This window comes from Cornus florida, unplaced genomic scaffold (genome assembly GCF_030987335.1).
Source record: "Cornus florida cultivar Cherokee Brave unplaced genomic scaffold, ASM3098733v1 CherokeeBrave_3.0.0_Hap2_Chr03, whole genome shotgun sequence".
In the NCBI taxonomy this organism is placed as follows: domain Eukaryota; kingdom Viridiplantae; phylum Streptophyta; class Magnoliopsida; order Cornales; family Cornaceae; genus Cornus; species Cornus florida.
In genome coordinates, this window is record NW_026775573.1 from 91,189,816 (window position 1) to 91,205,605 (window position 15,790).

Here is a 15,790-nt window from a genome sequence, read left to right on the forward strand (position 1 = left end):
TTTATAACAACCCTATGCAGACCCATAATATGTATATATATATAGGCATAAAATAAAACCCTAATCCCATTCCTTCCCCAACTCTAATATAAGGGAAAATAAATTAAAAATAAAATAAAATACGTATGTATATAACTTTTAAGTCTGTAATGTGAATACACACATATATATTTATATATCTATATATATAATTTACTTATGACTATATATCTATAAACTAACTATATTCATTAATATTAATTATTTAAAATACTAATAATTATAATATCCTAGGATACATATATACCCATATATATATATGTACCACTATCCATGGGTAATTATCCGTACCCACTGATAACACTATCCAAGTAGTCTATGTGACCCATAAGTTTGGACCATTACTACTATCCATATCCATTAAAATAAAAGAGAATAGAATAAAACAAACATTTAAATTATTTAATTCCTAACAAATAATTACAAGTAAACACCTAATATATAAGCAAACAAATACTAATCATTTATTATACAATATAAACAAACAACTTAGTTCAAATAACTACATAAACAATTAATTCAAATAAGCAATTAAACAAATAGCCAAGAAATCAAATAAATAATATAAAAATGCAAATAAAATAATTAAATAAATACCGAGACTATCCGTTTAAAATTAGGGATATTACAACCACCATCATTCTCACTTTACAAGCACCAGGGGCGCCACAACCACTATCCAGCACAATTAGAAACGTCTCCACCACATCTTTTTACCCCTTCCATTGAAACCCTAATTTCCCATCTTCTTCTTCACCAGGGTCAAAGAACTCATGTCCACATCTCGTGTCCTTTCTTCTTCATGGGTTCTATGGATCGTCGTCGACGATTGCTCTTCCGCAAATCATACCTTCGGATTAGATATAGTTGGAGAAACGGAGTTAAGTGATTGCTAGATAGAGGAGTTGGAGTAGTTTTTTGTGCCCTAGAAGTTCACTGATCTGGGTTTGGGACATGATGTCCCATACTTGATGACAGAGTCATCACCGCAGGAGAAGAGGTGGAGATTATTAAGGTGGGGGTAGTGGAAGAGGTGGACGGGGTGAGAATGGTCTCGGATTTGACGGAAAGGGGGGCGGGTCTTGATGTCGAATACCTGGACGAGGCCAGAAAGGGATCCGGTGGCTAGGTGGTGGCCATTGGAGTTGTAGAAGGCGGAGGTGGTAGTGTCAAAGAAGGTGGAGATGGTGGATTTGGGCTCGAGGGTTTAGGTGGAGAAGATGGCAACGGTGGCGGAGTGGGTGGTCACGAATTCGTGGGGAGCTGTCGGGGAGGAGAGCGAGGTGATGGAGGATATTAGGGTTTAGATGGGTTCGGGTTTGAATGATTTCCAATACTTTAATTTTGGAGAAATTGACTAACCATGTCGAGGCTCAATTCATGTCGCCAATTATTCTTGTTGGCTAGTCAGCGAGATCGTCAACCTTAAACCAAGAGAAAAGGCCGCTATATAACAACTTATTTGTGTATATATCATATATTCTATCTTGTATATATATACACACACTCGTATATAAATAGTACTACTGTGAAAGGCTACATCATAATAAAGGTGAGTAAAAGTGTCATCTGACAATATAATTCGATAAGTTGTTATATTAGTATAATAATAGAGATTATATTAATATTTTCACATGCATTTCTAGCATAACTTAATGTCTCTCACATTTGAGGGAGGTGACTGTAATTTTTGGAACGGTAGTGGTACCTTTTGTAATTAAGTTTAACCTCGAGGGCGGTAAGTGTATTATCACTTAATTAAATAGATGGATAAGATTCCCAACGAACTATTAACCAACGGTTAGGAAGGAGTATATCTCCTTTGTTTGCTGGGTTATGACATTATTCAATCTCCATAGCGGCAGCCTCCGAGCCGTGGGTGGGTGGGTGCGTATTGGATTATGGGAGGACTGAGACTGATTACCACTGCCTGTGGCTGCGAACGTGTTTTGCATTTCCCCAACTCACTGTGTTGTCTCTCGCCGCCTCCTATCTTTCTTGCTGCTGCTTCTTTCTGCTGCAACAAATCAGCGGCACCGTCCTCCTCCTTCACCTACTATTTTTCGTCCTCCGACTCCGACTCCAACTCCAACTTCAAATCATTTTTTTCCGTTACGAGTAAGCTCCGACACCATGGTCTCGGATTTGGCGGTAGTTTTTTCCGTTCCCATCCAAAATTCAATTCCAGGGTTGGGGTCGGCAACGGCAACCCTAGAGAAGAAGATGATGATGATGTATTACAAAAAAGGGAAAGGGAAAGGGAATCGATTACTGATAATCAGCAGAGAGGAGTGGCAGCTCTACCCAGTGGGAATAACACAGCAATAATCTCCGCCTGCTTTGTTGGTCTCCTCACTGGCATTAGTGTCGTTGTCTTCAATAATGCGGTGAGTCCCTCTATATATATATATATATATATATAAAATTTTTTTTAGGGTGCTGTGCTTTTTGTAGCTATCCTTCACCCATTGCTCTGATGGTACCATATCCAAGCAAACGACGAGGAATTCCCCCCACTTTCTACGAGCATATTAGACAAATGTTTAAAGATTTTGTGATCATTGGCTAATAATAATAGTAATAAATGAATGGATGAATGATCAATTGACTAGGAAAAAAATAATTTCTCCACATAATTTCACAGGCCTCCAAAATATCGTTCATCACACAAACCCCATTAGTACTAACTGAGATTCGTTACCACCCTGTTGTGCCCAAACCCCATAATCCAAACCATTTGAAGGTTTCAAGGATAATTAAATACCAACTCAATTAATTAAGTGTTTAGCAAAGTATAAGCCACTTAACATTGATCTACCTCAAGATAAAGATCTTGACTGTCTATAACTGACTTTTCAGATCTCAAAATTCTCAACTTCTAATTTGTATTTTCTAAAGTTCATGAAATTATTTTTTCATACACTAGAACCATCTGGAATGTTATGAAAAATACAACAACTACTGTAAAAATTGAATATGGCAGGGAATGAAAAGAATGGAAAATTGTTTAATCGGTTTTTCCCTTATGGAAAACCACAGATTCGTTCTGTATATATAGATGTTTAATACAATAAATATTTGACAAATATTGACGGCTAACAAATCCCAAAATTATAGCTAACCAAACTAATGTACAAATTACAATTGCTGTAATCAAGCTTTCCAGATTTGATTTTGCTGGTCTATTGTTGTAATGCCTTGATTGTCTCCAATACTCCCCCTCAGGGTGGAGCGTGTATGTGAGTAACACCCAGCTTGCTCATGAGACAATGAAACTGATCCTTTCCCAAAGGTTTTGTAAAAATGTCGGCGATTTGTTCAGTGGATCGAATGTAACAAGGAGAAATCAATTTGGACTGAATTTTCTCGCGAACAAAATGACAATCAAGTTCAATGTGTTTTGTGCGCTCATGAAACACCGGATTCTCGGCAATGTGAATGCTGCTTGGTTATCACAATAGAGAGTGATTGGTGTTGTGTGAGACATACCAAGGTCATTCAAAAGGTATTGCAGCCACTAAAGTTTAGATGTAAGTGTTGCCATGGCACGATACTCTGCTTCAGCGGATGAGTGAGAGACAGTACTTTGCTTCTTTGTTTTCCATGAGATGGGATTAGAACCAAGGAGAACAGAAAAACCAGTGGTAGAGCGACGAGTTGTGGGGCATCCTGCCCAATCAGAGTCACAAAAAACTTTCAAAGTGAGTGAGGTTGATGAAGAGAGCATTATACCTTTTCCAGATGTGCCTTTGAGATAGCGAAGCACTTTAGTGGCTGCATCCATGTGAGTGCGAGGATCTTGCATGAATTGACCCAAAATGTGAACTGAATATGCAAGATCAAGTCTAGTAACTGTGAGGTAGATGTGACGGCTTATTAGTTGACGATATGAAGAAGGGTCTAATAAAGGTGTACCATCAGTAGGAGTCAAACAAAGGTGCTGTTCCATGTGAGTGGCAGAAGGCTTAGCACCAAGTAATCCTGCATCTTTAAGGATGTCCAATGTATATTTGTGTTGGGACAAAAATATGCCTCGCTGGGAACGCGCAACCTCAATTCCAAGAAAATATTTCGGTCGCCTAAGGTCTTTGATGAAAAAATTTTGTGCAAGAAAGTGTTTCAATTGCTGAATTGCATATAAGTCATTACCAGTACCGATGATGTCATCGACACACACCAAGACAAAAGTGGAAGATTGGCCTGTGATCCGGGTAAACAAAGAGTAATCTGCTCGTGATTGGGAGAATCCAACATCATGAAGAGTGTGAGAAAACTTTTCAAACCATTGGCGAGAAGCCTGCTTCAAACCATAAAGAGATTTATGTAGTTTGCAAGCTCGAGTCTCCCCCTGTGGAGCAAAACCAGGTGGAAAATTTATGTACACTTCTTCATCCAAATGACCATAAAGAAATGCGTTGTTCACATCAAGTTGATGGGGAGACCATTTTTTAACAGAAGTGTGACGGCCCTGGTTTTCCAAGCCAATGCGTCCTGTGATGAACCAAAGTTTGACCCAATAACGGATTCGAATGCGGAAGTGAAAATAGAAATTAAGTCTCTAGAGGTGCAATGCATCTCTAAGACGCCAAAGTGACCTTCCATAAGGCCACGGAACTCAATGAGAACTAACGCGGAAGAAAAAGATCGGAAAAAGAACCAAATAAGCCCCCAAGGGCAAAATGGTCTTTTTACATGGAAAAAAGTCTTTAGAAATGTTCATCATCCCCAAGACACAAGCGTGGCTTCCCATGAAGTCATAGAACCCAAAAGAATACAAGCGGAAGCAACGTTTTTAAAAGGGACAAGTTTAGCCCCAAGGGCAAAATGATAATTTCTAGCAAGATTTGGGTGCTACCGAGCACACTATTGGAAAGATAGCGAAAAATTAATCAAGTTAGACTCAAGAATCACTTGATTCGGAATCCGGATGGAAGAGAAAAGTCAAAACAAAGTTTTGACGTCGCCGCGGCCATAAATAGTGTTTTGACAGCAATGAATAGTGTTTTGACAGCAGTGAATAGTGACCTGGGCAAAATGTTGAAAATCGGGTGCCGTTTTGAGGCACTAAATTACGTTTTTTGGAAAAACACGAAGAAGAAACCCCCCTCAAAATAATTTTTCCAAGCTGACCATATCGAAAGAAAAATTTATTTTTGACATGAAATCTTCAAAATGCCCTTATAACAGACTTTTTCAAAAAGTGCATATGCGCACAGAAAATCAGATTTGACGCGGGGTTTTCGAGACCGAGACAGCATTTTATGAAAAAATGTTGTGAAGAAACCCCCCCCTAAAATTACGTTTTCTATGTGACCATGTTAAGGCCGGAATTTATTTTTCAAAAGAAATTCCTAAAATGCCCCCAGATCAAATTAGGTCAAAAACGATAAAAAAAAACTTTGCACCAAGTGTTCATTTGACCCTAAATGGTGTTGTGTGCTAAAACGATCATGCACGCAAACGTATTTAGTGATTTTAAGTGCGCGGGAATGGTCCGTGGCTCCCAAAAATGCCCGATGCAAAATACGACCTATCTGAACCTCAAAATGCAAAGAAAATGCCTTAAATGGAAAACTTGAGACCAATAAGCATCCATTTCATACAAATGTGATATTTTGTGCAAGGTGAGTATTCACGCAAACGTAATATACATACTTATACGCGTTCCAATGGCCTACGGCCTCAATGGTCGCTATATACAAAATATCACCTATTAAACCTCAAATTATGCCTAAAATGGCTTTTAAAAGAGAAACTTGAAACTAAAAATTATCAAATGGTTTCAAAGGATCGTTTGGCCCTTGTCCACACTTCATACATAAATGAAGAGACCCTATGGAAGTGCTAAAGCCCACTTCCCACCACCTATGCAAATGTAGTGAAGGAAAAGCATTTGCATTTTTCTATTTTTAACAATATAGCTTAGAAATAAAAGTACTTAGAATACAAATAAAATGTTCTTTGGTCATGGCCTCATTACATACATGTCAAAAACATCCCAAATGGCGCACTTATGTGTTTATTACATATTTAGAACCAAATATACAAGTTTTGACATTTTGAATCAAAAATAGCATTTCATGCTAACATTTTCATGAAATAGATACTTCAAGTCTATAGGACATCCCAAAGCAAATGCAAAGCCCCAAATCTTGAATCCTGTACCTGAAAAATGCCTCCACTACGTGGGTGAGTAACATAAAGCTACTCGTAAGAGATGAGCATGCATAGACCTAGCATTTTACAAACTTATTAAGTTGTTATAAATCAATTCATACGGTCATGCCACCTAGCGTCTATGTCAAAGGTGAGATTCAGGGAGTATCCTAAGCTACCTTAGAGCATTTCTAGCATAAAGCACATCATGCATGCAATTTAACAACATAGGAGCATATAGTGTAACGCAACAAGACATAGGTATTCAAAGTTATCAACTTGTAACCTAAAATGCGAAAACAACAGAAACGGTTCATGCCATCTAATGTCTATGTTCCAAATGAGTCTAAGGAATCATCCGAGGCTACATTAAATAATTAATACCCAAATTACAATATCAATACAATTTTTACTAACATTAGAACTTCTAATACAACGCATCAAGGCATAGATTATCAAAGTTAACAACTTGAAATCTAAACTACGGAAACAACGAGTTATGACAATTTAGTGCTATTAACTTGTATTGAAAAACAAGGCATCCAAGTATACTAAGCACATGTATACTATACCTAATTGAAATGTCAAACACCACATCACAAGTTATAAATAATCCATATTAAACAACTTGAAATTGAATGCGAAATCAAGTAGTTGCGGAAAGACAAGGACATACGGTCTCAATGACCAAGCAAGTGATCTCGGGTTACTAGCCCTCAAGGTGCTACCTAGTGTGCACTAAACCCGGAATAAAACCGTATATTGGTGTTTTTGGGTTACTAGCCCTTAGGGTACCACCCAGTGCGCACTATATGTTGTAGGCGGAGCTCTCATCCCCCGTACTAGAGCCATGCCCTTGCTGTAACATATTACAATGTTCTTGTAAGCTTTCCTAAAATCATTAAGTTGTGCATCAAGGTATAATACATATACACAATATATTAGTCAACTACCATGCACAAACAAGTCAAGTAAAACACACAATTTTCATCCTATGTCTTCAAGCTACAATGGCATACGACATGTCAAATATATAATGTGTATATAAGTAAGTTAAACTATAACTTCTACTCATGGATTACTATAATGTAATCATACAAAAAGTTACAAATTTACAAGTTAAGCATGAAAACAACTTCAATACCTAACTACTTCAATGGAAGCATATAATGGAATTTAATTAAATTAAATAACTAAATTCTCAAGATTACATAGTAACTCCAAATATTCTAAAACTAATACAAGTCAAAGGTCATGTCAAGACCTAGTTTAATAACACTTTACAAGTTATTTTTACCTGACTCACAACTAGGTAAATTAAACTTCACACAAGAAAATAATTAAATAAAGTTTTCCACACTCATTCAAATATTCTCATTTTCATATATGTTAATGAACATATTAAGGCTTTATTTAATATCACATTGTAAATTCATTCCAAGGTAGGTACAACCATGTGAATTAAATTTCATACAAAGAAAATAATTAAATAAAAGTCTCAAAACCTATTCAATTATTCTCAATTTAATGTATATGATAGTACATGCCAAGCTCATCAACAATTTAAGTTAAAAAACCAATTAAGTGAGTAAAACACTTAAAATAAAATTAATTAACCTAATTAATTGATTTTCTCTAGATTTTAAAACAATTCCGAATATTCTCAAGTTCACATATGTTAAAGAACATACCAATGCCTAATTTAATATCACATTACAAGTTGATTACATGCTAGTTACAACCATGTGAATTAAATTTTCATACAAGTGAAAGAGTAAATAAAAGTTGCAATACTTATTCAAATCGTCAAATTTAATATATGTTAATGAACAAGGCTTAATTTAATAGCATGCCACAATTTAATTCCAAGCTATATACAACCATGAGAATTAAATTTTATACAAAGAAAATAATTAAATTAAATTATAGATAAAATACATAGGCATGCATACAAGTTGTATAAGCTTATAAAACAATCAATGCAACAATTATGTAAACCTAAGACATCCCTTACCTCACTTTGAGATGAAATCTCAAATCCCCATCGGAAGAAAATCGCTCTGAATCCGACGATACTTCTAGGTTATGTCGGGGACTACGAGGGAAGCAACTTTAACCCTTGAGGCACCATGAAAATCCAAACCCGAACTCAAAAATGGTCGGAATCGGCTTCTAATAAGGGGGAAAGGAGTGCCTCACCAAGGCCTATGATAAACACTAAGGTACTACGGCATTTTACAAAGGGAAAGAAGGTTAATTTGAGAGAAGAAGGGTGGCGGCCCCCTTGGGCTGCCATGGCTGATCTGCAGCAATGTGAGAAGAAGAGGATGAAATGTTTTTAATTTTATTACCCCCTATTTATAATAAAACCCTAAAAGTGCCCCGAAAGGGCCCCGCAAGGTCCGGAAAAAGTGGAATTTGCGCACACACGCTCAACACAGTGTAAAACATAGTAAACAAAAAAGAACCGAAATGAAAAAAAAATGAACAACGGAAGAAACGGCGTCAAAAACCGAGTCCCGTACAAAAAGATATGCCCGAACAAGTTCGGCGGCAACCGGGGTCGAAAACCCTAAAACTGGGGAAAACGACTGTGAGGAAATTCTAAGAGTACATGACTCGACGAAAAGTGAAAATGAATCCCGTACGAGGATCCAGGCTCAAAACGAGGCATTTTGCAATAATTTTCGTTAATTGCACAATGACCCTTACAAAATGATTATGGTTGATCACAAAGTAAATTCGAAGGCCTTCATGTGTTTTTAGACAAAATGATTTATTATATATTTATTTATTTAAATTATTAATTTTGTCAAACAAATGTTTTATTATGATCGAGGCAGAAATAATCAGAGGTACCAAAATAGATATATTAATTAAGTAGTCGGATTGATGGCTTTATTTATCCGATAACTAATTATGCATAGAGGGGTCAAAGTGCAATATTGACTTAGAGGTTATTTATTATTTAATTGGAGTTTAATTAATTTCTTTTAGTGGAGTAGAAATTAATTTATGAATTAATTTAATTGGGTCCATGGACCAGGCCAATTATTAATTCATTGTAGCCAATAAAATAATAGGCCCAATGGATTCTCACTCATAGCCCAACTTGATATTGGAATCATATTAGATTTGAGACATATGAATTAGAGATGGAGAAGGATTTGTTATTTCCTTTTCTTTATTTTTATGTTGCCTATAAATATACATGGTCTATGTATATTTTAGGGGGTGATTTTTAATGAGAAGGAAAAAGGAATTTATTTTCTCTCTCTAGAAAATTAGGGTTTATGTTCTTATCTAATGGAGGTAACTGCAAAGCTGCCTAGAATGAAAATATCTTCCAAAAGATATTTTCTTAAAAACCCCTAATCAAAAATTTCCAAAAGATATTTATGAAAAACACCCCAAGAAACATCAATGTTTTTGAAGAATCCTTTCATCCATGTCCCTGCGGGAGAAAGAAACAACCGGCGAGCTTTTCTCCAAAAGTAAAGCTACGCGTTTTGAGGAAATTAACTGAAATGAAAACTCGTGAAGTCAAAACTCAACTTCGAACGTGAAAAGGGAGGTTGTGCCAACAAAGTGACAAACGGGAAAAAGACAAAAAGTGAATTGTGTCTTAAAAATGAAAATGTGGAAATGACTCAGTCGTTAAAGGAAGTTATCAATCCAAAGGAAAGAGTCTCGGAAACCATTTCCGAGCCCTCGAGACGATGCTAAGTGATGAGTAACTGAACTCAGAAAAGAAAATTCAACGAAAAAAAATTTATCCATAAAATTTCAAAAAAAAGAAAGGAAGGAAAATGACCGGGTCATTATAAGAAACAACTGATAGAAGAGCTCGTACAGTAACAAGCTTAGCGACGGTGGCGAAATTGTCATGGTAATCAAGCCCTTCAACTTGTGTGAAGCCATTGGCAATTAAGTGGGCTTTATATCTTTTAATGCTGCCATCAAAGTGGTACTTGATTTTATAAACCCATTTACACCCAATAGGTTTCTTATTGGGTGGTAAAGGAGTGAGGCTCCATGTGTGGTTGTTTTCAAGGGCACTAAGTTCTACGGTCATAGCATCACGCCAATATGGAACCTTAATTGCTTGGGAGAATGACTTTGGCTCTTCGTTGGAGGAGATGGCAGAAACGAAGGCTCGATGGGCACCTGAAAAGTTAGTATATGTAATATATTGATCAATTGGGCAGATGATACTGATTTGACTAGAAGTCGCTGGAGTCTATAGTGCAGCATTAGTGACTGTCAAACAATGATAATCTTGAAGGTAGGCTGGTTTACGTCGTTCTCGAGTGGAATGAATGGCAGGTGGAGGAATGGTGATATGAGGAGTGTCTCCTTAAGATGAAGGCATTGGCTGATTTGATTGGGTGTCAACAAGGACAGGTGGAACAAATCTTTTTCTATGGTATGTTTGAGTAATGGGAGGACGCTCTGTTTGATCCTGAGGTAATTCCATTGGAAGGGAAGTTGGATTTTTTGTAGTGGGTGCAATTAAGGGTGGGGGTTATTGTGGATGATCCTCAATAGGTAGTGGGATGATTAGTGAGAGCTTGGAAATTGAAGTAACATCGTGGAAAGGAAATATAGCTTCATGAAAAACAACATCTCTGGACACATAAATTCTTTTGCTTTTGATATCATATATTCGGTATCCTTTCTGCGCATAAGGATATCCAACGAAGACTCCGGGTTTGGCACGTTGATCAAACTTGTGTTTGCTGTGAGGGTTATGAGCAAAAACTAGGCAACCAAAAACACGAAGGTGAGAATAGAGAGGTGGCTCACGAAACAATACCTCATTTGGTGATTTGTTTTGTAACAAGGGTGTGGGAGTTTTATTAATTAAATAGGCAGCAGTGAGTATGCATTCTCCCCAAAAAGAAAGAGGTAGGCTTGCCTGAAATCTTAATGCCCGAGCAACCACTAAAAGGTGCCAGTGTTTCCGCTCTACAACACCTTTTGTTGGGGTGTGGACACACAACTGTGTTGATGAATGATGCCATTTTCAGAAAAGAAATCTTGCATTTCATTTGAGAAAAATTCCGTGCCATTTTTCAGAACGGACTTGTTGAATTTGAGGAAGAAACAAGTCCCCTTCACCAGAAAATACATGTTTTATCTCACAATAGATTGGGATTTTACCATGGCAAAAAAGGATTTTAAATAATACTTTGTATCAGTCTTAAAACGCATGAGGTATACCCAAGTACATCTTGAAAAATCATCCACAATAATCAAGAAGAAACGTGCACCACTAAAAGATTGCTAAGAAAAACTTCCCCAAATGTCAACATGAATTAATTGAAATGGCTTATCAGATGAAATGGAACTAGCAGGAAAACTTAATCTTGTTTGTTTTGCCTGTGGACAAATATCACAAACATATTTATTGGAAAAGGAGATTAAGGGAAAATTCTTAGGCTTACCTGACATGAATCCAAATTGGTTCTCCGACACTTCCGTCTCTCGTCTTAGGCTTTATTCAATCACTCTCTCCCAAACTTTCATAGTGTGACTCATTAATTTAATACCACGGTAATTATTACAACTTTGTACGTCCCCTTTATTTTTATATATTGGTACTAAAATACTTTGGCGCCACTCATTAGGCATCCTCTTAGTTGTTATTATCTTATTAAACAACTTTGTTAACCAAGACAAGCCAACTTCTCCAAGACACTTCCACACCTCAATGGGAATGCCATCGGGTCCTAAAGCTCTCCCCGATTTCATCCTCCTTGAGGCATTCCAAACCTCCCCCTCCCACTCATTGACCCTACAAAAAAATATGTCATCTCTAACATATTCTTTTAAGCCTAGACCTCCTATATGGTTTTCATTTAGCAATTTCTCAAAATAACTTTTCCATCTTTCTTTAATTTCATCGTCTTTTACTAAAACCCATGAATCTTCATTCTTAATACATTTAATATGGCTAAATTCTCTAGTTTTCATCTTCCTTAGCTTAGCAAGTTTATATGGTTCTACTGCCCATCTTTTATGCCTAGTTTAGAATAGAAATCATCATATGCTCTATGTTTTGCCTCACTTGCTACTTTCTCAACTTCTTTATTTACTTTTTTATATTTGCCAAAGGTTTCACTAATTTTAACTTTTTGCCAAACCTTATAGCATTCCCATTTGTTTTTACGACTTTTTGGACTTGCGCATTCCACCACCAAGTTGCTTTAAATAATGGCCCATTCCTTTTTTAAATCCCTAGGACTTCTTTTGCTACTCTTTTAATATATGCAGTCATCTTATTCCACATTAAGTTTGTTTCTTCTTCTAGATTCCATGTTGCTTCTTTTAACATCCTATATTTAAATATCCTACTTTCTCCCCTCTTAAATTCCACCACCTACTGTCCTTCTCTAAACTAGAAATTAATTACTAAGGATATAATTATAAGCCTTACTTAGAAATTAAACTAGAACTGACCCATCAAATGTTTTTACAGAGATTCAGGTCATGTCCACTGCCAGAATATCCTTGACGATCTTGAGACTATTTTCTCTGTTTTGGATTGATTAGTTATTACCCTTTATCTCACCCAAACTATTTTTACCATATGTTTCTAAATTTTTTGTCCAGAGGCTGCCACAAAATTTCCCAATTTATGATGTCAACTAGTCTGTCGGGACTCAGGTGTAGGATTTCCAGTAGTCTTATCCAAGCTTTTATTAATTTCTATGCCATGTTCCAAATGCTCTTTATCCCAGAATATGATTCCTTACGTAAATACTAAAGTTCCAGACTTCAGACCATGAGCAATAAATAAGCATATCAACAGAAATGCCAAATAAAATAGTGGTTGACTACTAATGTATTTTTGATATAGCAATAATTTGAAGCATTCATAACTATCATTAACCATTTAGGACTATAATGACAGATTAGGTTTACTATAATTTTCAAAAACTGAAGACGAAACTACTTATCAAAAATATATATATATATATATCAAGATGAAACCAAGACTTCATTCATTTGAACGTAAATGTGTGAATCTTCTCCATGCACAATGGAGTTTTTATCTTGCTTTACGTTCTATTTGCCTAGATAATATGAAAAAAGTAGAGGGTGAGCATGACAGCTTAATTATAATTGTAATATTAACAGGAAACTTATTTTAATGTCATGGTTTTGGGTGTCATGATATGCTATGCATTCTTGTTAGTCTTCATTGAGCTTATGGCCATTGGCATCTTATTAGGTCCTTGCATTAGTTTCCAATTGTCTTGAGAAGTCAGGTAATCGTTTTTTGCTTATGAATATTTTCCTTGAGATAGTTACCAGATTATCAGGTATTTCTTTTTGCTATTGCCTATAAGAGAATAATTGTCATCAATGAGATTTTCTAAAACTGAATTTTCTGGGATTTTCTAGAGTACAGCAGATGTAGGTCATGCAAGCTACCAAAATACCTTTGTTGACAACTGGAATTTGGTGGTGCCACTCATTATTCTTTGAGGAAACATTTACACACACACACACACGCATGTATGATACATATTATTCCCAATCCTTTTCTATGACTACATGCATCTTTCTAATTGTATTGGTATTATATATTTTAGGTGACTTTATTACCTACAAACAACTGTTTAATAAAGGAAACTCACTCGATTTTTAGGTGCATGAAATTCGTGATTTTTTCTGGGATGGGATCCCGTATCGTGGTGCTTCATGGTTAAGAGAGGAACCCATTGAAGTAACATGGGAAAGAGTAATTGCAGTACCAGTTTGTGGGGGTTTTATTGTTGGCATACTGAATGCACTTCGAGGTGCTCTAGAGGGCCCTACAAAAGGAATTTTCATATCTAAGGCTGCATTGGAGCCAATTTTGAAGACAATGGCTGCATGTATCACCCTTGGGACAGGGAACTCATTAGGGCCAGAAGGTCCAAGTGTTGAGATAGGTGCATCTATAGCCAAGGGAGTTGGTAGTTTGTTTGATAAAAGTGCTCAGAGGAAGCTCTCTCTTGTGGCTGCAGGGTCAGCTGCTGGAATCTCTTCTGGTTGGCATTTCTCAGTTATAAATTTGTCAAATTACATGCATGGAGATGACCCTTTATTAAATTAAGCATCTGCTCACCTTTCTGCACTATAAAAGCTAGCTATCACTTGGTTGTTAAATTAAATATATTCGCCAAGTTTTTTAGATTTGATTATGAATATCATCCAAACATGGAACACAGATTTTAGAACTACAAATGAATCAGGCATTTGGTAAGCAACTTGACTTGAGTGCTCGACTCCATAAAGGACTTGTTTAAGTCTTCTATAATTAAGTATACAAGCCTGATCTGTCTGTTTCTTGAACTAGCCGAGTTTGAGCAATGCTACGCTAAGCTGGCTTAGTGGCTTGGAAAAACATTCTTCATAGGCTACTGTGTAATTTCAATATGGTTGCTGGTCATTTTTGCATAAAAAATGAAGTAATAAAGTTGGTCAGATTTATTGCCCCACAATTATTATGTGTTTCGAACCTAGATTTAACAGCTTATGAATCCATAGGACCCAATTAAACTGAAATCAAGTGGCTGGTTTAAGAGCTTGAACATCCTTATTTAGTTCCGACCAAAGGAGAGCTCCAATCACCTCCTATGCAGCTTAGCTCCACTCGTTTGTAGCCAGACACAGGTCACCGTTAAATTGGAGATGTTATCATATTATTGCCCTTGTTTGCTTTTTGCCGTTCTGGTTCAAACTTAAAGAAAGGAATAAGGGGTGTAAGCCTGTTTTGCATTACAATCACGTGATCTTAAAACTAATGTTATTCAACTTCATGAGTGGTAATATTTTCATGTTATCCATCATTGATTATGATACTGGTGTTATTGTTCTGATCCACAGGGTTCAATGCTGCTGTCGCTGGTTGTTTTTTTGCGATAGAGTCAGTCTTATGGCCATCACCACAAGAATCATCGTTATCACTTACAAATACAACTTCAATGGTCATACTTAGTGCAGTAATAGCTTCTGTGGTGTCCGAAATTGGTCTTGGCTCCGAACCAGCCTTCACAGTCCCAGAATATGATTTTCGATCCCCAAGTGGTAAGGATTACATCGCTTTTTTCCTTTCGTCATGGTCCAGAGAGGCCCCATTTACCATCGTATAAAGGGAACATTTTTTAATTTTGGAAAAATATGCAAATTATTTTGAAAACTACTTCTGAATATTTATAACAATTATACGTATTATATAATCAACAATATTTAGATGCTACCTGGCGTGGAGGGAGCAATATGCATGAATTGGATCTTGTCCATCTGACATCATCATAGGGCATTTACTTAAACTTGCTTTATATATATATATATATTTATATATTGTTGAAATATCTGTATTATCATTATTATTATTAGTTGTTTTCAGCCTTTTATTAGGTGTTTTATGTCATCCCTGTAATCATAAGATCACGTATATAAGATCCGCATAATCATGGGATCACGTAAATTTTGGCATATTTTCTGTTTTTCTTTGATTTGGTTTCCTTTCTTTGTACCCTATTCTTGTATATAAATATAGCTCTTGGCTCTCAGTTTGAGTACGCCAAAACCCAAAACT

The 15,790-nt window shown here is 36.3% G+C and overlaps 1 protein-coding gene across 5 annotated transcripts in view; it reads left to right on the forward strand.

Annotated features, from left to right (window-relative positions):
- The first annotated feature begins 1,873 nt into the window (after nucleotides 1-1,873).
- The window catches only part of LOC132300855 (chloride channel protein CLC-e), a 55,311-nt gene continuing 41,394 nt past the window's right edge, over nucleotides 1,874-15,790 (forward strand). For 4 of the 5 annotated variants that reach the window (XR_009480603.1, XR_009480601.1, XR_009480602.1 and 1 more), the window contains exons 1-3: nucleotides 1,874-2,426; nucleotides 13,853-14,237; nucleotides 15,076-15,276. Coding sequence is in view for 2 of the 5 variants with exons in the window: in XM_059798108.1 (XP_059654091.1) it covers nucleotides 1,941-2,426; nucleotides 13,853-14,237; nucleotides 15,076-15,276 (1,072 nt within the window). In the remaining 3 variants the exon portion in view is untranslated. The remainder of the gene's footprint in view (nucleotides 2,427-13,852; nucleotides 14,238-15,075; nucleotides 15,277-15,790) is intronic. The other variant, XM_059798110.1, reaches the window with a different exon arrangement.